The 27035-nt window shown below is 38.6% G+C and overlaps 2 protein-coding genes across 2 annotated transcripts in view; one reads left to right on the top strand and one right to left on the bottom strand.

Moving 5' to 3' along the window:
- Positions 1-11746: 11746 nt before the first annotated feature.
- Positions 11747-26591, bottom strand: LOC139938857 (elongation factor 1-gamma-like). Its single transcript, XM_071934502.1, has 10 exons — positions 26458-26591; positions 26158-26316; positions 22358-22421; positions 21343-21485; positions 20340-20483; positions 18669-18798; positions 17835-18000; positions 16893-17065; positions 16015-16139; positions 11747-13076 (listed from the first exon to the last, which is right to left on the bottom strand). Exons 1-10 carry the CDS (start codon positions 26467-26469, stop codon positions 12924-12926), a joined length of 1269 nt encoding a protein of 422 aa, XP_071790603.1. The 5' UTR covers positions 26470-26591; the 3' UTR covers positions 11747-12923.
- Positions 26506-27035, top strand: part of LOC139938849 (nuclear valosin-containing protein-like) — a 20858-nt gene continuing 20328 nt past the window's right edge. Inside the window, exon 1 of the mRNA XM_071934492.1 lies at positions 26506-26706. Within this exon, the coding sequence (XP_071790593.1) occupies positions 26623-26706 (84 nt within the window). The 5' untranslated portion in view covers positions 26506-26622. The remainder of the gene's footprint in view (positions 26707-27035) is intronic.

Genomic DNA, 27035 nt, shown 5'->3' with positions numbered 1-27035 from the left:
ACTAAAACAAACTTTTAAGAACTTAAACTACAAACAACAACAGTGACAATTGCAACAACATTAAAACCGTAACAAAACTTTTGCATTGTTTCCACTAAGCCATAACAATGGAATTTGATTTGTTTACTGTTTGACTGGATGGTTGGATGGTGTGTTTATTGACAAAACTAGGGATGTATTTCCAACTAATAATGTCAGTAATGTAATAAACGTAAGGTCCACAGCGAGTGTGAGTAGGCGTGTCTCTCCGGTGTGGTGCTCTGCATGACTGTAAACATGCGCACTGCGCACAAAGCTTTCGACAACTCAAACATGCCCAATTTCAAAAAGCTATTCAGCAGGCCTGGAATTCTGCTTATAGACATTTTCTAAGCAAAAAATGGTTGGGATGCCAGCCACATCAATGTAAACTGATGGTTATCTCGCTGGTAACCGGTTTCTGCTATTAAGCAAGATTTGGGCATAGAAAGCTTTTGTGCAGGCTTAATGAAATTGGGCCGTGGCATAGCTTCCAACTAGCAATCGTTGTCGTGGAATTGTTTAATTAATGTACAATGATTTATTTTCTTCCCAGGAAGTCATTTAGTATCAGGGGTCATTTAGAAGCACTTGATGGGTAGTGGGTACGATGAGTTAACAACTATTCGACCCAAAATACCTAGACTGTTTAAAATATGAAATTGGAAAGAAAATGTCACAATGAAAAATAAAATGTTCAAGATTACCTGAATTTATTTTCACGAGCGTTTAAGAGACAAAGCACAAACGACTTCTTATTATATGGAACTATTAAATTATGATTCTGTATTCAATGTCATGTATGATGGGTATGAGGGAGGCGATGGTTGAGTCGTTTGTTGACTTATGTTACTTCAAGTAAAGAAGTACTAAAGTACGGAGGTGTATCAATTTGAGTGCTCACTTTATACCATTCAGTCACAATCCCATAGAGAAACAATCCATTTGTAATCCTGTCAAAGTCAGGAAAGTAGCATTCGCTTATTTCAAATGCCGCTAGAATGCGTACAAACAAGCTATTGCCAAATCATGAACTGTTTTTCCTTGTTTTTCATGTGTTCACCTAATTTGATGAAGTTGTGTACATATGTACTGAATACAAGAGCTTTGGGTAAAACGAATTTTCCAAATGATGTCCAGATATTCACCCTTTAAATCCACTAAAGAAATACAGAGAAACTACCGTGTGAACAGATTGAATGAAATATAAATTCCAATCTGTATTGAATATTTCTTCTTTCTATGAAGGGTTGTATTGTTATCTGTTCACATTAAAATTCTTAACATTCGTAAAATGTCACTGTAGAATGAAGTGTATGTTTTACACTTGTTCAGCAGCGCACCATTAAACTATAAAAGTGTATGCTGTTTCTGTTCATATTCAAAGTAGAATGGCAAAGTGTTCAACTCAGGGAAGGCTTACATCAGAAACTCAAAACTTTACTAGAACTAACTCGGCCAATAGCAACATGTGAATGCGGTCGACTACGAGGCTTTGCATTTGATAGTGGTTCCCTTCCCTTCTAAAACTTAAGGGTAAATTCCGTATGTCCCTCGACTCGAGTCAACTTGTCATAGTCTATCACAGCCCTTCACCATAAAGAAACTGAGACAGTTTTACTTTTTTTCACAAATGCACTATCAATATAGTGTAGTCTTTCGGTCCTTGCCACTTTTTCATTTAATTCAGCAAAAATAAATTACATCTTAAAGGTTGGTTGTCCCTGAACAGACAATGTTACTGAGGCCGTATCCGAATTGGCGGCTACAGCTACGATTGTTGCTAAGGGTGTTGCTGAGGACAACCTGTAGTGCAGCAACCAAGCTGTAGTCGTAGCCAGCGCTTTCAGACTCGGCCTAAGCTTTGCACTCTTTCAAAAACATTAAACAGTCACATTGATGATTTAAAGATGTATGACTGCTCCACATGAACAAGGAGACTATAAACCCAAAATGAACTGACGAAAAAACAATCTTCACACAACCAGGAGAGTGTTGTCTTCCTGATCCATTGAACTTCGTTAATAAATATTAACGGGCAAACAATGATGACAATCCACACACACTTCATGAAAGAGCGATTGCATAATAATTATTGCATACGAGTTTGGGGTAAGAATCCCCTCCCAAGCCCTAGCCATGAATGGATCGATAAGAACTCCACTAAAATCTGAAATAACACCCTTTTATTCATGTTTCTCCACACACAGCTTGTAATGAAAATGTATAATAAATAAATAGTAAACTTGCGGGTACCACCATGTGTAAATCTCTTAGGGTGAGTGTTGGCTCTGAAAAGAGCCGGTTGGGTCTCGACGTTTCGAACAGTATATACTCTGTTCATCTTTAAGAGAAGAGCAGAGTATACTGTTCGAAACGTCGAAACCAAAAAGACTAGCAGAGCAAACTCTTTGAAAAGCGTCAGGACCATGAAACCTGCTCTTTTTAGAGCCGACACTCACTAAAAGATTTTTTACACATGGTTGTACCCGCAAGTTCCTGTTTCTTCTTATTTCTCCACACCTCAACCAATACTTAAAATGTATAATATGTAACTGTTTGCTCATTGCAACTAGCATCATTTACGTCAGTCACTGTTATTATTCGATCTTATGTATTGTGACATATGTCATTGTGAAGATGATTCATAAACAGACTCTGCAATACTTTGGTTTTGTCCTTGGGTCTGACGCCAGGCCATTGAGACCGGTCAGTGGCCCTGCCCCATGGAGTAGGTAGGCGTGATTCAACCCTCTTCGCGTGGGATCAAAAAGAGGGAAATTTCAATTGAGCCTATTATCTCAAAATTATGTGGTGAGCTTTCTATAGTACTAGCATACCTTGTTTTCCAGAGCATGCATGGATGGGTCGCTGGGATTGTGTAACACATTACATTGGAGTGTGGAGGAGACAACGTAGGAACGGAGAAGGCACAAGACGCTAAGATGATGCCCACCCACTCTGCCAAGATGGCTGTCAGATGAAGATGGGTAACTCATTGCATCACATGAGCCACAGAGCATGGACTTCCTGCAGACCAACACTATGCCTTACATTCTCCGAGATGACATTTGGTGGACGTGTTTTTAACATCTTTTTGGTGATGCCTGAAAGGATCTGTTATCTTGCTCCAATCTTAAACATTGTTAAGAGGTCGTTCTTAAAATACTTATAATTTCAGGTCAAAACACGGTTACAAAAATGAGTTAAGCTTATCCCTGTATCAGTATAGCATGGTGTTCTTGCATGCCATAAAATGCCTGAAATGTCACTCTTTTCGAAACAAGGTGACCATTCTACATAGCATAGAGCAATGTATCTCCAATCCACAAACCCAAATCACCAAAAATGTCTTTCTGAAATAAAATTCTAACCTAACCTATAACCTCAACAAATACCACCCAAAAACCATTTCAAGACAAATTCACGTCACATGGTACGGGTCAAGGGTAACATGCACCCTAATAATGTTCAAGTTGAAGAAAAGATCGCCACTTTGTAACATACTTATCAGGATGATCCCTCATTTTTCCACATCCACATCGACAATGTTCATTGCCCCCTAACTCCACGTTTTCCCCCATCTACCTGTACACTCTGCAATTCAGGCATCCCACCCTACCATGAGACGAGATTCGCCAGGGGGCCTTGGGGGATTTATTCCCACCTGAATAGAGAGCTTTATGCATTCTTCATTCTATGGGTGTTTACCAAACGCGAAGCTTGAGATCAATCTGCGTAAATTCTTACCCTCCTCTGGCGCTACTTCTACATAACTTTGAATACAAAAAAGAGGCTTTCGTTGGTGGAAAATAACCACTCCGTTGTGTCCAGTTGGGAAGAATGGGTAATCGGAAACAAGAAAGACCTGCTGAGAGTTGAAGAGTCACTTTCTCTTTGAGCATTTAGCGGCTTTCCGTTTATGGTTGGAGTGAGTGGTGTTTTTTTTTTGCAAGCAAAAGTTTAGCAGAATTTAAAACGTAAATCCCCCTCTGTGAACTGCCTCACTTCCAGCCGTGAAAGACCATGGACGGAGGTCATGCAAAGTGTTAAACACGATCATTTTTGGGCACATATGAAAGTCTGCTGGAATGTAAAATAGTAAATTTTAACCTGTAACAAACTTGAAATGTGTTAAAATGCTTCATTTACAAAATTAAAGGTCAGAATATCATGCAATGCATTGGTGTATCCCTTGTTGGTATTGCAGCATAATTGATGATTAAACTTATGTCCCTCATGTTGCTGACTACACCCTGTCTCTCATGTTGGTGAATACACCCTGTACCCCCTTGTTGGTGAATCCACCCTGTACCTCATGTTGGTGGGTACACCTTGTACCTCATGTGGGTGACTACACCCTGTACCTCATGTTTGTGAATACACCCTGTACCTCATGTTGGTGGTTACACCCTGTACCTCATGTTGGTGAATACACCCTGTACCCCATGTTGGTGAATACACCCTGTACCTCATGTTGGTGAATACACCCTGTACCTCATGTTGGTGGGTACACCCTGTACCCCATGTTGGTGAATACACCCTGTACCTCATGTTGGTGGTTACACCCTGTACCTCATGTTGGTGGTTACACCCTGTACCTCATGTCGGTGGATACACCCTGTACCTCATGTCGGTGGATACACCCTGTACCTCATGTCGGTGGATACACCCTGTACCTCATGTTGGTGAATACACCCTGTACCTCATGTCGGTGGATACACCCTGTACCTCATGTTGGTGAATACACCCTGTACCTCATGTTTGTGAATACACCCTGTACCTCATGTTGGTGGTTACACCCTGTACCTCATGTCGGTGGATACACCCTGTACCTCATGTTGGTGGTTACACCCTGTACCTCATGTTGGTGGATACACCCTGTACCCCATGTTGGTGGTTACACCCTGTACCTCATGTTGGTGGTTACACCCTGTACCTCATGTTGGTGAATACACCCTGTACCCCATGTTGGTGAATACACCCTGTACCTCATTTTGGTGGTTACACCCTGTACCTCATGTTGGTGGTTACACCCTGTACCTCATGTTGGTTGGTGGTTACACCCTGTACCTCATGTTGGTGAATACACCCTGTACCTCATGTTGGTGAATACACCCTGTACCTCATGTTGGTGGGTACACCCTGTACCCCATGTTGGTGAATACACCCTGTACCTCATGTTGGTGGTTACACCCTGTACCTCATGTTGGTGGTTACACCCTGTACCTTATGTTGGTGGATACACCCTGTACCTCATGTCGGTGGATACACCCTGTACCTCATGTCGGTGGATACACCCTGTACCTCATGTTGGTGGATACACCCTGTACCTCATGTTGGTGGTTACACCATGTACCTAATATTGGCGAATACTCCCTGTACCTCATGAATAAACCCTGTATCTATACACTGCTAGTTTACTGATGTATATAAACCCCTTGAGGCTACCACACGAGGTTTGATGCACCCTGTTTATATCTACGGTGCATAAACAAGATAATTCGCAAAGTTCATGCTAGCCTTCAAGAAAGATGAACTTATCTCTATGCACCCTTCCCCTTTATCGTCCAAGGGACGTCTATAGCTAGCCTTCATCTTGACATTGCTCCAAGTTGCTCCCCTGGTACCACTCGTTCATCTGCATTTTTACCAATCATCTGTCTCCTGAGAGACCAGACTAGTCAGATACATTACCTTTTTTTTTTTGAGGAAAACAAGTTGAGAGTGAAAGACATTCTGAAGTATGGCCTACGTGGTTTAGGTCACACAGCCGGTTGAACTGCGTGAAGTAAATGACCGCTCTGATCTGGTGATGGATTAACTGCAAGTGGGCGTTTCCATGTTATAGTATAAAATGGAATGGTTTGCGGTCAAAGCTGCACAGCTCTGACCCGTGTATTTGGCAATGATTGTTTCTGTGTGGGCCTATACTTCTAGTTCTACTCTATAACGATACAAGACACCCGGGATGTGAGATAGTAAAATTTGTAAAATTTGTTTGTTTGTACCAAATAAAAAACAACCAACAACATTTCTGAACTTGAGTTTTGTCAGAAGTTTACTTTAAAACGTGATGTGAGAAAGTCTTCCTCTGGTTTATATTATAAATTCGTGTATGCCCATTGATACAATATTTCTTTACATGGAATTTAGTTATTCATGTTTTGTTGCATATTGTTAAAAACGCGTCGCGGCCGGATGGAATTTGACAATCCAACATATATGCCATAAATCACTCCTTACGAACAAAACATTTTCAAGACTGTGTTTGTTGGACTTGAACGAGTCGAGGAGACCTACCAAGGTTTGGGTTTATGACCCGACACAGATGTGTGCTATGACAAAGACGAGTATAGGCTACGTGGGAATGTCTACGAATTTAAACCGAGGACTTCCACAAAAAAGGATCCGGGGAAGGTCTACACAAGACGTTCTCGCTTTGCTTTCGTCCATAATATACGCGGTTTGCACCATAAGCAAACCTGGGTGCATAATGCAGCAGGCTCAGCCGATAGCAGTCTTTTGTTCAACGCGAAAGAAATAACCGTCACAATCAACTCACACAACATCAAATATTATGTTGCTGGTCATAAGGCTCTAAGTACAGTGTGGTTTTATTGGTTTCTATATGATGAACTGGAAGAAGTTCAAGGGCTGTCGCTGTTTTCAGGGAAAGTCATTATTTTACTACTATATAGTAAGTTCACTTTATTCGAAGTTATCTGACCGTGGACTACTTTGTTTTATGGAGGAGTTTAATGGTCATCAATACTCTGAAGAGCTTCCATAAATCAGCGTTCATTCATCATAACGCCCACAGTGAAGCCACGCCTACAAACAATTCAAGATGAACAAGTTTCTGAGAAAGTCGTCACCATTAAGGGCACCTCCGGACAGAAAGATTGATTTGGCCCCTCCTACATAAAAACCTTTTTGAATGAGAAATACATGTTCAAACCATGTATAGAGTCACGCACGTTCTGCTTGCTTTACAATTATTAGTTTATGAAATCATGCACCGTGGTAAAGTTTACAATGCCTTCTCCTACGCACGTAGAGCTACTGCGATAATGTTGGACGCCCACACATAATAAACAAATCTACAAATAAATCAAAAAGGAAGTTTGTGTGTATCGGCAACGAAGCATGCAAGAAAGCTACCTGCAGCAGTGGAAGCAAACCTCTGCTTAAGTTTATATATAAACTCTATATCCATGGACTGCAAAAACCGGGGTGTTTAAAATTCACACAATGGTGTTGTCACATGTAGATACTAAGAGAGAATCAACATTTACACCATAGAGTGTGTTAAAATAACACCAAGGTAATTTTGTTGGCATAAATTACTGTTATTTTAACTTATAATTTTGTAAATTTGCAATATCGTTGGGTATTGACAGAAATGTTGTGCACGCCTGTGTTGTTTGTTTATGTTCTATCACTCATAACGGTAATTTGTTTGCGGGGGGCGGGGGGGGGGGGTAAAATACCACTTCCTCAACTTTGACCAACTATTTAATGCAGGCATATCAACTTCTCTTGAGGATTGGTAATGGCCTAAACTTTGATAATCAGTGACCTTTCAGATGGAAACTAATCCACTTTTTGATGACAAATCCCATATTGTACATTCAAGAAGCCAATGCAAATAAGCAGCAACAACAAGGCCCAACTCCATAACTTCCACCAGGGATTAAGAAATTATACCCATCTACAATCGGAATAACAAATGAATTGTTAGGCTACTAATACATAAGTACAATGTGTTCGTGCATGACTACACTTCATTCAGTGAGCTGCACCAACAGAAACAGTCACACAAAATACAACACATGGACACCCGAATTGCACTCAATCAGTCAACATAATATAATCACAATTCAGTTGGAGTAAAATTGAGAAACGCGGTCTCTACCTCCATGCTAAAAGGGTTTGGGAAGATTTTGTATTCCTTCAAATCATCATCAAGGATACGTTGTACATGATACTTGAGAAAACGTCTGGTAACTTCATTACTTATTTGAACTCGAAAAATCATAGGCGATTAGGTTAAAAAATACTTCAAAAGTGAAAGTGGATGACAGCTTTTTGGAAGACTGAATTTATTCCATCATGATTTAGTTTTCTTCAATAAAAAATTGCGAAACCGGTTTTTACTTCAACAGTGATTTATTTGTTCACCAGACCCATTTCAATCGCACGCAGCAATCGAACTAAAAACAGTTTCTTATGGGTCAATTTGATGTATTTGCTGCTACTATTGCATCATCTCCCGATCAAATAGTTTGTTTGTGTCAATAGTCGATTGATGTTACGCCATCTCCGAGTCAATCAATAAATAGATTCAAAGTTGTGGATTAAATCAATCGGAAATCTAACTGACTACTTCCGAGAAATGTTGCCGCCTTAAATCGGAGTTATCGAGAAACATCATTTTGGGAACCCTTTTTTGTTATCAATTAAACTGTACCAAAAACCCAGCTTAATGGTATACACCAAGGAGGTAGAATATCGAGTGGTAATTGAAAAAATGGAGGATGGGTTATATGACCTTCCATTCCTCAAACAACGTTTCAGAATATTTCAACCATATTAAACCATAACATGATGATTACCTCTTCACGTTCCCACAACCTCAACCATCGTAACCAATGATTTTTACTACCATGCACAATCCGATCATAGAGCAAGGATCAACCCAACAAGCAAACACACAACAAAATACCAACAAACCGACAATTTTCCTCCTTGGAATAACCAACTATACTAAATAACAATGCAGCCTGTGCTTCAAGCAATAAATTGGCACAGCACTGGATGCTAACTACTACAGCAGCAGCAGCCCACTATCAGCCATGTAGAATAGTTTTGTTAACACGACCTTCAAATAATTGTAAAGCCCTCTAACATTGGAATAGAATCTGTGTTGATACCATGTTGACAGTATCGTCGCCTGCTGTGTCTGTCTCAATGCACAGCTTTTCCACTCAGTGAGTACTGGCCTTGTATGAACAGTGGGTCTGGGTAGTGAAAGTAAACTCTTACGCGTGCACCCCACTTCCGAAGTGTTTATTCCCATAAGTCTGGTCCTCGCCAACCATTGCATGTGCCACTCAATATGCAAACATCTTTCAATAAGATCCCCATCATCATAACATAACATAACTGGCACCTAACCCGTTCCATGTCAAGTTTGTGTGCTTTTATTTACCACAAAGCTCACAACTCCTTCATGTAAATATTTTAAAGATTTGCTAGTAAACTTGTCTGTCTCGGCACTGGGGCCGATTGCTTAGTCAAAAAGCGGAAGAGACTCTAAAGTTCTCAAATGTTACGTAATTGAAGTACTTTAATTAATATGGTGATGTAAAAGCACGTATTTGTTGATCTCCAAAATTCAATCTTGATTTACACACCGAGTTTGATGACCACAGCAATTGGAATGGCCAGCGCCAAAATGAAAGTTTCAGCGTTAAATTAAAGAGCCTCTTGACAACCAACGTGTTGTATTGCACACAGGAAAGAAATTTACACACACACAAAAGAAAACCCACAATTAAATCCCCCAGTCCCAGCATAGTATTCAAATCCCACAGAAAGCTTTTGTTGCACCTTTTTAAGGATTTTCCACCGAGCTTACTCAATTCAAGGACCAGGACTTGTTACCAGTGTGAGCCAATGTCCCATGTGTGCTGCTCTGAAAAGCAGGCATAATATGCAAAGTAACAACGCCCAGTTTGTGGTCGCAAAGAATGCACAACACAATCACAGCTAGGCTAGGCTCTGGTAGTTTTGGAAGCTGAGAGTGAGCATGACGCCCTCTGTTGGTCAAACACAGCAAATGTTGGCACAGAGCTAAACAATTCATCGAGCAAAGAAACTTGCTAAGTACAGAAAAGTATTGCTAAACAGAAATAGGTAACCAGCCAAAGTTACGTTAAGTTTACACTGGTGTGACTTGTGCTTCAACAGCATTTTCTGCTAAACAGCTGTATGAAATTTTGCCCTGGTAATTTTCGTCCCTTTTTCGTTTTAGCACTTAATTTTTTAAACACTTGTCAAAACATAAAGCAAATTTCTACCCATTTATTAAGGGAACGTTCGTGAAACCACCCTCAACTCCTTTGGAGTATGCAGCATCAGCAGCCACATTGGCATACAAGCCATTAATCAATAACATCAGCAAACTCAGCCCTAAACAGGTACAAGTAAAGTGTCTGACCAAGGAACGCAAGTGTCATGACCAGATAATTATATAAACCACAATTTACATTTCCAGCACCATCAGCCGACTTCAACTTACACTTGAAGAGTCAACCATTTCCATTCTCTTATTCTCATCAAATATACCATCTGACCATGATCGATGAATATATAAAACTAATATCAGACAAAAATAAAAAAATTGATATTTTGATTGATTTTTGTGCTTCGTCTTATTTAATCACGGTAGCTCCTGATAGGAATTTATGTACATTCGTCATAATGTAATCACAATTAGAAATATTAATTTATAAGACTAGAAAAGTGTTTCAGGTGGAAATATTTCTCAGGAGGATTGGCGCTGGTGTGAAGAATATAATCAATAAGAAGTTCCTATTCCCCATCTACACATGCTTCATTCCAGTACTGCATCATACCACATCTTATCTTCAGTCTTCATTATAAGGCTATTTACAATGCAAGTTTCATTCTTTCCTTTTCCTCTGCAAACAACTCCTCTATCTTATTTACATGCAGCTTCTTACCCTCTTCAGTACAACTCCCTTCAAACCGTTGCACGCAAAGCAACTTCGAACAGTAGTGCCCTACCTCACCATCAACCCTTGCACTTTGGTCAAAAGTACCCCCAAACAACCACTACCAAAAACTCTCAGGAGGTTCAATTGCCTTCATGGGGCTTCTTTCAATAACACCCAAAGTACTACAAATCCCCAGCAGGTCTCCATGCTCTTGACTCTTAGTCCTTGACATAGGTCTTTAGGTCAACACTCTAGGAGTCTTCACTCAAGTACCTCAAGTTGAGCTCATTTATTTGCCGGAAATATTTACTCAGTAGATACACCGATTTCTTTTGCATTTTCTTTTCAGTGGGTGGGTTAGTGAAGTAAACAAGTGGGTACATTCTTCAGTGAGCTAACCAGGCAGAAAACACCCTGTGCGCAGTAATGGTTCACGGGGGGGGGGGGGGGGGATCAATTTTACACTGGACCAAAGTCCAGGTTTTTGTTCTTCAATTGAATAATAGATCCTCACTGTGTAATTTTTTAAACCAAAACAGGTCATGTTTCAAATTGAGTACAATAATTACCTTCAATACTATTGAGTATTGAAGTATGTGTACCAATAAATACAAATGAAGTAGATCTTCTCATTTGCTGTCTCATCGTGCTTTTCAAATCAAAACAGTTAAACTGTTCTGGTCTTGTTTAGAGAAATTCTGGGCTTGTAAAGATTTCGCAACAAGCCCTTCTTTAGTCTTGTGGATTTTCCCTCGAAATTTAAGTCTGGTTTACTAGGTACTAGGCTACTAGGCAACCTGTCAAAGTAAAATTAAACACAGAATGACCAAGCAGCGCTTTCAATAACCGCTTTGTACAAATCTTAAAAATTTGCCTTCCACTAAAAAAAAAAAAAACACAAAACCCAAACCTTCTTCAAAAATCTGTCTTGTTTTGACACTAGGCATGACGCAGTCCACTAAAAACAAACAACATACACAGCATACTGGAATACAAAGTGCACACTTACGGTACGTGTTTATTCCGACAAAACTCTACTGTTTAACCATCCAAGTTATTAAAGTGTTTGCAATGTTTGGATAAAAGCAATGACGATAATCTCATGGTACAAAAAACAACATTCTAGTAATATGCTCCGACCTCTTAAATGAGTCTTTAAGGTTCAGTTTGACAATAAAAATAATTGCCAATTAAAGTAAAACTGTTCCTAGACAGGACAACAAATCAAAACCTTGTCTTCAATACCAATATAGACATTTTGAATAATATCTTTTGTGTAGTTCTTATATAAATGACTTCTGATTGGTAAGAACTGGTTGGTAAGAACTCTTTGACAAGTTCTGTAGTAAACTGGAAATTCAATTCTGTTATTGAAAAAGCTTCAGAATGGAAGTATAACAAGCAGGAAAACTATGATTAAACAAATATTTGAACTGTGGAGTCCCCTAAATGTAAATTTTTCACAAAGCACTGAAAGTATTGCAGGATAGTGTTGTAAGAGCATTGAATGCAGCATGATTTGGGCGTGGTTAGAGCGTGGCTTAAATCCCATCAAAGATGGGTCAGCATAAATCTTTTGTTTTATGAAATAAATACTTGAGTAGTGAATTTTTTTAAGAATATTTTTGATAAATATTAAGTATATTGGCAAAACTTCTGAATTTGATATCTATCTTTTGTCGACTTTACAGTAGGCGTCCAATGATAAAATGTCAATTTAAATAAAACTTTCTTTCTTTGTATTATATGCATCTTTGAAAGTGCAATTTCTGTGGTGTAGTTTCAGAAACTTTGAACCAGAGACAAGATTATTTCTCCGAAAAACATTCTTTCAAAAGAAATGTTTCAAGCTTATCCACATTGTTATACATTGTTAAAGTACCATGTGGAAGACTAAAAGCATATTGCAAAATAATGATGAGTTTATTTCCATTCTTTTCCTGCATTAAACTGATGTGTACCCTACTTGTACATTAACAAAGATTAATGAAAACAGTTCAAGATTTGGTAAACAAACAAAAACAAGGTAAGAGAAGAAAAAAATGATATGTAACTTGACCAACATATATGATTGACCGAAAAATGTATCTTTTTAAAGCAAAATTTTCAGTGCTTTCTGAATTGTTTCTTGGATGTTTCAGTTTTTGTTTGACACTGATCTCACTTGAATATTTTATAGTCCAGGACGTTTTTCCCATCAAACTCTCCCTCACAGGCGAAGTATTCTGCAACTATCTTCTTTGTTGCTGGAGCATCGACGTCTAGCTTGGTCCAATTGTAAGATTCTGAATCAACCTGCCAGTCCTCACTCCTCTGTTAAAAGATAAATAAAAATGAATCAAGGCTCAAATGGGATTGGTGCATCTACAGTGTATAATGCTATAACTTCCCTAATGAGTTGCCAAACCATTCGTGCAATAAAGGCCCAAGGCGAGGCCCCTTATCGCACGGCCACGACCCTGCAAGGTTTTAACCGGCCGTTTAAGAACTTGTCGCCTACTCTTTTATACCCATTCATAAATGCCCTTAAGTTAAAAAGTGAAATAATTTCACAATTATAGACAATATGACACTGTTTTTTTTGTAAATTTTTCGAAGTTTGCATTATTTTTTTTATATTTTGAAAAATTGTGTTTTGCAAGTCGGTTGGTGTGTTTATGCGCGCGTCCATATATATTATTCGCTATTACAAAAAAAAGCTACGAACTGCGTTCCGCATAATTCAAACTGGGAACATTAGCTTTCGCGCCCAACACGCCAAGCCAGTCGTTAAACAGCTTCAGCTGTGTCTTTATCAACCGTTTAAACACTCCCACGTGACGCGCTCTCAACCAATAGGAATAGTCAAACTGTCTGGGGTATTTATGAATATTTCTTATGTATCTAGGACACGGGGTCTGTCACAGATTGTTACTGACTGTACAGACACGTAAAATCCTAGAGTTTTAATTTTCCCTACTTTAAAGATGCCATGACCTATAGGTTTAAGGTCACAACACCGAATGTCTGCTTGTAGGGTTAAGTACTATTACAGAAATCCTTTTCTTGTTTTTAGAGAAGATACTTTGCATCCTTCTCATCAATTATCACTCACAATAAAAAATTGTTGTGCAAGTGTAAAAATGTATCTTGCTTTAAATAGCTCAAATGTACACACAAAATTAAAGCTCCCAGAGACTCAACATCGTTACACCGACACAACAAAATTACAATAAAAATATTCACAATGTAATATTTCTGTAAAAATGACACCCTAGGAGCTAAATTTTCAGAGGCAAGAAGGTTGCTACAACTCTCAAAAAGAAAAAACAATTATGGTTATGTGTAAAGGACCCAACCCACACCAGCATAACTTGAGACTTTTGCACTACATCACTCACATTTACGACATTCCGGTGTTTGCAAAACAAGGCACAATTGGATCTTAAGGTACATGTAAATGGGTCTTTCTTTTCAGCAGGATTTACAATACCAGGCATGCAACTGCCTGATGAAAAAAAAAGAGGAAACTTTTCACGACCCACAATGGTACCCTAAAAAGTGTTGAGGTTTTTTATGCTCTTAGGTTCATTGTTAGCATGTAAGACAAAGTGGAGTGTTTTATACAACTAAAATAACATGGAAAAAACACCTTGCCTATGTATGCACCGTAATTCGAAGGTGGCAAAGCATTGGGAGTTGATTAAGTTGAGGAAAACTAACTATTGTTGTCCAGGTAATTATGAAATTTGCATACAATTATTATTTCCCCCCCCCCCAAAAAAAAAAAAAAAATAGAAAAAAAAATAGTTTTTTTTTTTTTTTTGGGGGGGGGGGGAGGGGAATAATAATTTTATGCAAATTTCATAACTACCTGGGAAACAATAGATACTTTTCCTCAACTTAATCAATTCCCGATGCTTTGCCACCTTACAATGGTCGGTGCGAGCCACTTGTCCCCGCTTGCCGTCGTTAAATCTCCCTCTTGCACACCACACAATATGCCATTCCTGGCTTGTCCACTTTCCGGACGGTTTCGGAGAGCAGTTTACCGTCTACGTCTTTTTTTTTCCCAACCAGAACCACTTCCAGGTAGTTTTTACTCCTTTATCTATGGCTTTAATTTGGCCAGGTACCACTCGGTTCCGCTCTAAAATATAATTTCTTTTGGATGTCATTTTGACGGACGTTTGAAGATGCGACTGTTTCGTAACGCAATGTGAGACAAGCACACAGTATACATGTACGTTTGGTAACTAACTCACACACACATACATGTACAACACGTGTATACTATTGCAAAACAGCGGGACCAGACGAAGACACGACCTTAGACTCATTTCAAGGCTGTATAATAACTTGGTTTAGCACACAACTCGCCCGCGCCACGGGGTGCGTTCCACTGTTCCAGATTTTTCGACCGTAAACACGGCTATTAATGACCGCACGCAGTGTGTAAACGTATGCATTGCTTGCTGTGGGCTTTAGATTGACCATGCAGTAGAATGGATTGCGTACCGAGGCAGAGGCCAGACCATGCGTTACGATGCATTGTTGAATTTATCTTAAGATCGCGCTAACCGCGGAATGTATTTTTTTAGCGCTAATCATATTTTTAAAAACGCGGAATTCCGCGGAAACGCGGAAGAGTTGCATGCCTGCAATACATACAAATAAACCAAGTGATTTATAAGTCATTTTCTCTAAACAAAACAAACTAGATTTTTAAAGGATTTGGGTACTTTTTTTCAAAATGTCCACAGATTTACATTTAACTTACAGGGTTTGAAGATAGTGATAGTGTAAAGCTTCCCTTCAAATATTACTAACTGAGGTTCTGCAGTTTTTAAAAAAAGAGTAAAACAAGTCACAAAATAATTTTCGTTTCAGTGAGCATTTTAGCGTGTAAACTCCCATTAACCAGTTATGATATTATACCATAATCTTAGCATAACTGGTTAATACGTTTTTACAAGCTAAAACTGAGATGAAAATTATTTGTTTTACTCATTTCTCAAAAACTACATTACCTCAGCAAGTAAAACTTTCAGGGAAGCTTTCTACTATCAATATCTTCAAACTGTGTAAGTTTAATGTAAATCTGTGGACATTGTGTTTTTTGTCCTACAAAAGGTACCCAGACCCTTTAACAGGAACATCATGGTTTGTAAAGCTAAAGAGAAACCGTTCTTACAGGACTAACTCAATTCTACGATTGTGAGTGGTGGTGGTGGAGGGGGGGGGGGAAGATGGGATGCTTGTGAAGGATTACCTCAAAGATAAGATTGTGTCCTCTCCAGAACCAGATTCCAGAGATGGTGCTGTCGTTGTCTTTCCCAAAGATGATACAAACTGCAAACGAATGCTTTCTTATTCTATCCAGACGCTGGAACATTCCTGAGAAGAAAAACAAAACACAAGACTAAAACATGAACTTTCAGTTATGTAAATGTACAAGGCGCCAATATTCATTGAAATTCTTTCTTAGGGTAAAACTCGCCATCAAATGGCATTGACTTTTTAAAGTGATAGGGGTAGGTTTAATTCGGAGAGTGTTCCTATTTTATTGTTCAAGTTTCAATGGAAATGAATGTTATGTAATCACTCTTAAGATTAATGGCAATAGAAACGATTCACATCAAAGAAATGTGGTTAAAAAAAAAGATGACAGTTTATATGCTCCAAAATGTGAACCTGCGTAATGCTACTCAGATTGTGTATTCCTGTTTGGATTGTTCGTCCTGCAGGGAGATATTCACTTCGGACTTCAAGCAATATCTCAAAAACACAACAACCTTTTGAAATTTTCACATGTTGGTTTTGTTGTATGCGCCTACATTTAAATAGGATTAAAACAATCAAATCCAACAACTAAAGGTGTACTTTGCCTCTAAGTGGCCAGCCAATGATTTCACCAAACTATTTCTAACTAAGGATTAATCTTAGGTCTTACGACGAGTTCAATTACGCATCCAAAGACAGTACGACACATTGAACCCATCCTAAGTTAGGACAAGTTACTCATCAGAACTCGAGAAAATTCGTGAAATCAGCTGGAGGATGGAAGATGATGTTTCTCAGATCAGCTGGCTCATACAAGGAAATTGTAGCATCTGTTTGGAAAAGAAAAAAAAACACCTCCAAACTTACCGTTGATGAGGTTACATGACATGAATGACTTCTTAAGTTCCTCAGGGTATTTGTATTCACATTTCCAAATAGAGTACTGCTCCTTGTCAAAGTGTTCCCAGAAGTAGGGTACAGAGACAGTAAGGGTGTCACTGTTAGAGTAGCATCGCTTGAAGGCATCCAAGTCCATCGATCTAAGAAATCAAAGATAATTGGGAGAGGCTTAAGTGGATGAGAAGGGGTTGGGTCTTCTTCTTTAGTGCAGCTTTCATGATTGAAGATAAATGCACTACCAGAAACACTGGGGCGTAACCCTTTCTTTTTGCAACAAGTGTGTACTGGGGTCTTTCACGTGCAGTGATGGATTTTATATTCATAAATACCTAAGACAGTTATAATCCACTCTGATTGGTCGAATGGGGTATCACGAGGGGTTGTTTGTTGAAACATGGGCGTGACACGCGAGCTTGCACCTGTGATTATAAGACAGTTTCTTCATTCCTATTGGTATTTCTTGTTGTATATAGGACACGGGGTCTGTCACAGATTGTTACTGACCGTACAGACACGTAAAATCCTACAGTTTTAATTTTCCCTACTTTAAAGATGCCATGACCTATAGGTTAAAGGTCACGACACCGAATGTCTGCTTGTAGGGTTAGGTACTATTCATGTCATGTAGGGTTAACAATACTAACAGAAATCCTTTTCCTGTATTTAAAGGAAATATTTTGCATCCTTCTCATCGATTAACACTCTTGTTGTGAGAGTGTAAAAAAACGTATCGTGGTTCAAATATCACAAAATCAGAGCTCGCAGAGATACATGTACGTTACACTGACACAACAAATAACCATAAAAAACTTTATAATACATCAATAGATAACTCAGAGAAGTGAAAAGGAAACATGTTGTTCCAGTCTTAGCAACACAAGGCACAATCAGATCTCAAGGTACACTTACGGTTCAGGAAGGTCTGCAAATGGGTCTTTCTTTATAGGGGCTGGTGGAGCTTCACTAGCAGCCTTCTCCTCAGCCTTGGGCTTCTCTGCTTTCTTCTCCTTTTTGGATTCTTTCTTGTCATCTTTCTTCTTGTCTCCTTTGCCTGAGAGTTCGGCAAACTTCTTAGCTGCAGATTGGAATAGCACCATGGTTAAATTCATATGTTAAGAAAAAAATGTGAGTCAACCAGAAATTCAGTATGTGGTAGAGGGTGTGTCATCCCAACTCCCCCCCCCCCCCGCCCCAAAAATAATAAGTAACCCTACCCCCCCCCCCAAACCAAAAGGCAGAAAAAGAACTCCTGATATTGTAAGGGTAACAATGAAGACACAATAGGGGTGGGGAGGGGGTATACTCTGCCACATATCAGGCACTAAATGAGAAATTCACATAAATCACAGTTAATAATTCTTATCAAATGCCAACACAATTGCATCCAGTGACTGATGGCGTTACAAAAAATAGTTTCTCGTTAATATTAATTTTTCTCTTTCATATTAATTTTGTAAAATGTCTCTAGGACACGGGGTCTGTCACAGATTGTTACTGACCGTACAGACACGTAAAATCCTAGAGTTTTGATTTTCCCTACTTTAATGATGCCATGACCTATAGGTTTAAGGTCACGACACCGAATGTCTGCTTGTAGGGTTAGTTTCTCATTGTTTGAAATCCTGACAAACCACAAATCTGCAATTGCTTTTTTAAAAACTAACTTCTAAAATAGCTTGACTTTAGGAAGGAAAAATTTGCCCTGCCCCTGAGAGAGAGACGACAGTCTGTAAGTAAACCTACCATCAAACTGAGCCATCTTGGTGCATAGCTGGACCTCACCAAGGACTGCTTTAAACTCTGGCTGATTCAGCATTGTGTTAAACCACCTGTTCACGTTAGTGTATGGAGCACGGAACTGGGGTTCTAGAACCTATTCAGTAAATCAACACAATAACTTCATAATTGTGATTGAATAATAATAGTTGGATTAAAATGCTATATTTAAAGGCAGTGGACACTATTGGTAATTACTCATAATAATTATCAGCATAAACCTCACTTGGTAATGAGTAATGGGTAGAGGTTGATAGTATAAAACATTGTGAGAAACGGCTCCCTCTGAAGTGACGTTGTTTTCGAGAAAGAAGTAATTTTTTTACAAATTTGATTTCGAGACCTCAAGTTTAAAATTTGAGGTCTCGAAATCAAGCATCTGAAAGCACACAACTTCGTGTGACAAGGGTGTTTTATCTTTCATAGTTATCTCCCAACTATGACTACCAATCGAGCTCAAATTTTCACAGGTTTGTTATTTTATGCATATGTTGGGATACACCAAGTGAGAAGATTGGTCTTTGACAATTACCAATAGTGTCCAGTGTCTTAAAAAAGTTTATTTATTCTCTGCACCCAACGGACTGTGTGTCCTAGGCCCAGTTTTATGGCTCTGTTTACCACAACCAAAGAATCGGTGCTTACGGAATTATGTGCTTACATCAAGGTTAAACAGGTTTCAAAGGTTAACAGGGAATTACTGCTTGTGTATGTGCTAAGTCCAAGTTACAAGGCAGTATTCACTTACATAGCTAGCGAAGGAATTCAGTGCTTGCAATGAAAGTGAAGAATAGCAAAAGCACAACATTCAGCGGTAATCAGAGCCATGAAATTGGGCCCTGATCTGTTGATACTTCTTTAATATATTTGCCTAAATGTGTCTAGGACACGGGGTCTGTCACAGATTGTTACTGACCGTACAGACACGTAAAATCCTAGAGTTTTGATTTTCCCTACTTTAAAGATGCCATGACCTATAGGTTAGAGGTCACAACACCGAATGTCTGCTTGTAGGGTTAGATACTATTCATGTCTTTACATTGCACAGCGCATGTCTTTGCATCACTGAAATAGTTCTTTAAATGTTTTCTTTGTTAAGTTAAGGAACACGTTGCCTTGGATCGGTCGAGTTGGTCTTTGAAAAGCGTCCTGTAACCGTTTGTTATAAAATCGATATGGTTAGAAAGATGTTGTAAAAGTAGAATACAATGATCTACACAAATATGCCTCGAAATTGCGTGGTTTTCGTTTTACCTCATCGACAAACACGGTCAGCCATTTATGGGAGTCAAAACTTTGACCCCCATAAATGGCTGACCGTGTTAGTTCGCGACGTAAAATGAAAACCGTGCAATTTTGAGTGATACTTGTGTGGATCATTATATTCTACTTTTAAAACATCTTTCTAACCATATGCATTTCATAACAAACGGTTTCAAACACTTTTCATAGACCAACTCGTCCGATCCAAGGCAACAGGTTCTTTTAACATTTTAGCAAGATGTATCATTTATGTACGTTTATTGTTCTTTTTCACTGGTCAACCAAACAAAATAGATGGAAAATCAACCTTTTCTGGCATGGTTCCCTGTGATGCATTCCTTCCATCTTAGGGATAGGAAGAGCTTTAATACTCACATTCTTGTACAGAATTAGAAGGTTACAAGCAACGGCGATATCAGCTAAGGAGATTCTCTCCCTGACTAAGAAGGTCTGGGTCTTGAGTGCTCCGTTGAGGTATTCTAGAGCCTTCTTAATATCCCCCTTGGCTTGTTCTGTGTTCTGCAAAAATGGATCAGGTACAATATTAAATACATTGTATTAAGAGATTACTCTCATAAAGCCCAGCAATCAAATGTTTCCTACTTAACTGGGAGGCTCTCAAGAAGAATTCTTATTGTAAAACTGTTGTTTACCAGAAGCAAAGCAAAAAGCACGTAAATTTCTGTCGGCCACACAAGTGAACTTGAGTTGTCCACAAGATTATTCACTAGTCAGCATGTACTGCAAGACATTTGCAACTAAATATTATGTTTCACCAACCAAGCTATTTTTTGTTCTATCAACACATTGGATCTTCATCAGCAAAATTTGTTACTTAAGTGTTTTATGAAAGTGAGCCTTGGTAAGTACCTTATAAAATGTCTCTAGGACACGGGGTCTGTCACAGATTGTTACTGACCGTACAGACACGTAAAATCCTAGAGTTTTGATTTTCCCTACTTTAATGATGCCATGACCTATAGGTTAAAGGTCACGACACCGAATGTCTGCTTGTAGGGTTGGGTAATTTTTCATGTCATTACAATCATTCTCTCAAGTTTTTAAAGAAGATTCAGAAAGTCGTCCGAGTATGGTGGTATACCTGATCCCATGTGTCAAACAGCCAAATTATTTCACTGGCGCAGTTCTCAGTCCAACACAATTCAGTAACTCAACACCCAAACTGTTGCACTCAGTATGGTGGTATACCTGATCGCAATATAAAGCCAGATTCATTTACTGCTGCAGTCCTCAGTCCACCAGAGTCAAACAAACTTTGAAGGTTTGAAGCAAATCAATCCATTGTCAACTCATCTCAAGATGAAAATTGTACATTTAAAAAATCACGACCGGAAGCGTTTCATAAGGAGAGACTTACTGTTTTGTTGTACTGCATTATCCCCAGGGTTGGGAAGACCCAATTGCAGGCTGCCGGAAGAATGTCGTTGTCAGCGAAGTTCATGTACATCTGGACACGGGACTGGGCTGCAACGTCGTTACCTCGTAGCTGCTCATTGGCAACTGTGTACAAGAATTAACCAACACTGATGAGCAACAGAAATGAGTTACACAAAAAGTTTAAACTCAAGCACAATTTGAGATCAATTTTTGTTTAAGTCGAGTTGTGAGTAAATTAACAACTGCAAAGGGTAGCAAGCCATAAACCCTTAAAAAAAACCACTTAAATCTTGGAATGTTTGCATCTGTGGTGTTACATCACACCAAATTTGATCAGACTCAATGTTTCAAAATTGATGCATTTGTGAACAAAGTTATTTACTTCCACCATTTTGGCTAGGTAGCTCAGTTGTTGAGCGCCAGCTAAGCTTGGGCAATATCGGTTTATTTTATTCACGATATATCGCCGACAATATATCGCGATATTCGATATAATCGCGATTAATGAAATTTGACATCATCAGTCTTAAAACTCCAAGTGAAAGTTGTAGAAGAGACAGTCCTAGTATAAGAGAGATGTTCTAATGACATATTTTTCTGGTTTTACTCCAAATCTATGGGGTATCAGCTAGCAAATACATCGCGATATTTAATCGATATATCGATGTATCGCAATTATCGCGATATATCGCGATATATCGATATTTCGATTAAAACCAAATCCATCTGATGGCGAAATTGTGTCCAAATTAATATCGCGATATTCGATAATATCGTGATATCGCCCAAGCTTAGCGCCAGCACATTAAGCTGGAGGTCACAAGTTTTGCTCAAGTCAAGTTGTCTTTGTTTGCCAACCCAAAATTATTGATGACAGTCCTTAAAAACCTCACATTCAATTCTTTGTTCAACCCCCAAAACCATTCAATAGAATAAGGTTAGATAAGATTAAACGCTAAGCTACTCATGAGATAAAAACAAAAGTTATCCCTTACCAAAGTAAGCAATTGCATTGCTCTCAGTCAGGCATATGCCATTACTTGATTCAAATGCTGGCACCTACAAGATACACACACACAGGATAGCTAGTTAATACAAAGAAACCATCATCATCTAGTTGGGGCAACTTTTCAAGCATAAAGCCCTTTTCGTATTCCTTCATTCCCGTCTCTTGCTATTCTGGGCCCAGTTTCATAGAGAGCTTCGGTTAGAGGATTATGGTTAAAAAAAAATTCCAAACCTTGGTCCCTGCCTTTCTTGCCGATACATTACTCGGGTGGAACACTTTAAGACTGAAAATGCAAGAAACTACAAAGTAGACAGATCATCACAAATTTGATATTTCTTCTTCATGTTTGCCTAAATGTCTCTAGGACACGGGGTCTGTCACAGATTGTTACTGACCATACAGACACGTAAAATCCTAGAGTTTTGATTTTCCCTACTTTAATGATGCCATGACCTATGGGTTTAAGGTCACAACACCGAATGTCTGCTTGTAAAAATTTGGTATCCTCTTGGATCTTGAAAGGAGTGGATGGTTAGGGTCGAGCATAGAAATTATCAGATCGTCATCTAAGAAACAACACATAGTTCTACCACAAACCTCACCTCAATATACTCACACCATGCAAAGTTTCAAATCCAACTTTAGTTAAACTGAATATGTTTTCTATGGCTAAAGAACATTTTTAAGGGTACCAAGTCCAGGTAACAACGGCAAGTCTTGTTTCAGTTGTGACTAGATTAGTTATGACCTTTGGATTCCCTTGTACACTACTTATCATTATCAGTGCTTTGCAATGAGTAATGCACTTAATCCTTTACATCTGATTGCATCATCTTGCCAGTGAAAGTTGATTACAATATTGTTTCTGTTAAACTATTCTCAGAAAGTTTGAGAAAACTTAAAACAAAATCCCTTCTTAAAGCCATTTCCAAAATGAGAAAAATTGCTTAGATGAGGAATACAATTAATACAATTCTAACGCAAGAAACAATCAACTGGCAACAAAGGCAAAAAGTTCTCTAACTGTTGTTTACAATTGTAAATTTCTACAGTTTCTCTTGCACAAGTATTGCACCATGGACTACGGATGTCCTGAAGAACACAAACTGAAGGGAACACTTTCAAATCAATAGAATACACAAATTAACCTTATTGCACAACAGTGCTTGGTACTATCATCATTCATCATAGCATACACATTCAGTTACACTTGCACCCAATTATTTGTTTAGTGCTCTTTGGAACATAGCCTAATGCAATAAATACAAATTTGCTCGACTTTTTGTGGTTTCTTTGTCAAACTCAAAGAAGATTATATCAAAAATGAATTGAAAAAAGGTCAAACCATAGGAAATGGTTTGTGTAAATTACAATCACAAATGACATCAGTGGATTTACCCATCCTACATACAAAAAAATTAAAGTTTCCTTCATTATCAGCGTTCGACCTTAACGCTGGTCCGCTGGCCAAATGCCAGTAGAAATCGCGGCGGACCAGCTGAAACCCCTTGCCAACTGGTCCGGCTGACCAGTCAAAAATATCGGCAGAGGTACTACAGAACTATTACTATTTTTAAAATATTTTGAGGCTCGAATAAAACGTAAAAACATTCACTCAAGGTTTGGATAAAACGTAAAAAAAATCACTCGAAGTGCCGCAGAACGCTGGCAACCTTCCGACGATCACGCATACACATGTACACACATCGCATAATCCCATCATGCAACGCAAAGGCTTGTAGTCTTCGTATTAGTTCACATGTGGCAAGAAGTGTAAGAAACATTGAACACTAGAGGACGTTTCAGAATATTCGATAGCGTGGGAATAGACGCCCTCTATTGGTGAAAGTACGCGATAGCTTACAAAACTAGCTTCAATCGCCTTGACAAAAGACCACAAAGCAAAACACATTCTGTCAGCAGCATGGTTGACGACAACCGGAGCAGATTTCCGTTCGGGAATAAGAGTCTAGCGTGTTTACGAAAAACGAGCTAGACGGTGAGGCTTCATTCAACAAAAATTACCAAGTACGTAAGGATACTCAGGATGAGCAAAAAGGAGTTTTTTATTGTGTTTAGTAAGGTTCTTCCGTCCTGATTTTGCTGAATTTTTTTGTTATTTGCGGCTTGTCTTTTTTTGCGGGCGATTGGTGGCGATCTAGTTTTTCTCCATGGTTTTATCGGTCAATATAATGCGCGGTTGTTTGGGGTTTTTTGCGGGTTGATTTAAAAAAAACCTTGGGTTCTAGAATGCAATACCTCCATGGTTTAACAAAGGCGCAGTTGTTTTTGCTGCTTTTAAATGAAAATTTTGTTCACAAAACAGACGACGGCACCGACCATTCCATACACGTGATTGACAAAAAATACCATAAAACTCATATGTAATCTTCATGGATGTTTCAACTATTTTGATGTCTACTTTTTTTTGGGGGGGGGGGGGGGGTAATTTTCTGGACGAAAGTGGGAAGATTTTGGGAACTTCGGTTATCGGGATGATGTATTATGTTTATGAATACTTATTAAAAGTACAAATAGTCAATGTTTACACATGACAAAATAAATTGAGCAATCGCACATAACCCTCCCCCCGGTAGATTTGAAGGCAATACATAAAAAGTTAATGATATTTTTAACAGTCGGTTTTAAAGTGTTTTCTTTTTTGTTAAGTAAAACACTTATTTGTTTTCATATAAAAATTCTTCTGACTTGGGAATACTTCGATAAACCGTGGACTAAAAAAACTACCTAAATAAAGATCATATTAAATTGTCCAATTTGCTCTGACAAATAATTTGAACTGTTTTTAAATTAATTTTAATAATATTATTGTTTACATTTTAAAAGAAAAAATACTCTCAAATTAGTGAGCCCTCTTACAAACACAATAACTTGGTACACATAAATAAAGTATGGCTTCCAGTGCAGTTAAGTTGATGTTGCAATTCATGTTGAATTTTGAAATAGCGACGATCGGAAATCGATTAGTTGGTATACAACAATATACTTTTATAATAGATGTTAAATATACTTTTAGTTTAAAAAAAATAAACAAAAATTGACGGACCAGTCAAAAACCTGGCGGACCAGTGAAAAATCGGAAAAGTTTCCATATGGCGCCACCACTTTTTCGTTCGAAATAAAATAATATAGTATCTAATTTACCTAATTGATATATCCCTTTTTGTAAAAATGAGTGAAAAAGTGGTGGCGCCATACGGAAAGTTATCCGAAAAATCAAGCCAACTGGTCCTGCTGGCCAGTTGAAAAAAAAGTTAAGGGCAACCCCTGATTATTATTGATTTTTTAATAATATTTTTTTTCTTATTTGATAAATATAATATTGGCTAACGCCATGATCACTCTACACCAATGGGGGGCGGTGTTCACAAAATTGGGAAAAAGTTCTGTATCCTGCCAGCACAGCATGCAGTCCAAAATTAATTTCAAAAGAGATATATTCCTTTTTTTGTCAAATTTGTGAAATAAATTAAAGGAGGCAGGATACAGAAATTTGTTCGTTCTATGAATTGAAATGGAAATTCATACCGTGAGTATGCACAAAATTGGTCAGCCGCTATGAAATCAGCCCCAGGCTGGACCCAGTAACTTGGGGCGCTGTACTAAACAAATTGACATCTGTGGTCCCCATTTTTGTTTTACAATTCTTCACAAATTCAAATAAAAGGAGTACCGCCCAGTTGAGTTGGGTCTAAAACCCGGACAGACAAATTTTCCCACGGGAACGTAGGCATTTTTGTTGTTAATAAATGTCACAAACCTCACCTTTCCTAGCGGGAACTTGCTCAGAAATTCTTTAGTCTTGTTTGTCTCACCAAACTTGAACTGCGGTGGATCTTGCACCACAGTGATCTTTGCATCGCTGTATTTAGCAGCGATCAAGATCTTCTGGGCCCGAAAGTTGTCGGGGTAGGTGTACAGTGTCTGAAAAGAAAATTTATAAAAAATTTATTCAGGATGATAGTTTAAACATTTAACTCGATAACTGAAGTGTGAAATGGTAAGAAATGTACAGGATGGATAAGATAATTGAGGATTTATTTTTCTGTCCATGTGTAGCCTTACCCCGGTAGCCATTTTGCCGGTTGAAGAGACAGTGGACACGTAAAACAGCTGTGTCGAGGAAATTCCGGTTGTCCTTTAAATGTCAATAGATGGCGCTGTTGATACACGTGTTTTGTGTTGATAGTCGTCGTCGATGATGATGGTGGTCAGTTAATTTTGAAAGATATGAAACGAGCAATGGCCGACGAAAACACAACGAAACGACCGTTTTACACCGGGGATAGACAGTTGGCCAGACGTGTCCAGGAGGTTTGTCAAATCAGTCATTTGTTTTGTGATCGAATAGGGTGGTTTCTTGCACGTGAAGGAAAGTTTTTACTGGCTGAGTAACTGCACTGGAGTTACTCAGTACTGCGCAGTAGCGTACATGCAAACTGCACTGATGTCACTTCACTTGTAATTGAGTACGTCGTACATACACTGACCAGCACTGACAAAGTGACATACAAACTAAAAAACACTATAGTATTATTTATTGCGAAAGACACAAACTGCAGTAACACAAATAAAACACAATCCTAAATTCTAACTGTGCTTCGTAATTCAAAGTTTATTTCCACGAAGGCTCAGAGAAAAGT

Source organism: Asterias amurensis, chromosome 1 (genome assembly GCF_032118995.1).
Source record: "Asterias amurensis chromosome 1, ASM3211899v1".
Taxonomy (NCBI): Eukaryota; Metazoa; Echinodermata; class Asteroidea; order Forcipulatida; family Asteriidae; genus Asterias; species Asterias amurensis.
This window is presented reverse-complemented; position numbering and strand designations above follow the sequence as displayed.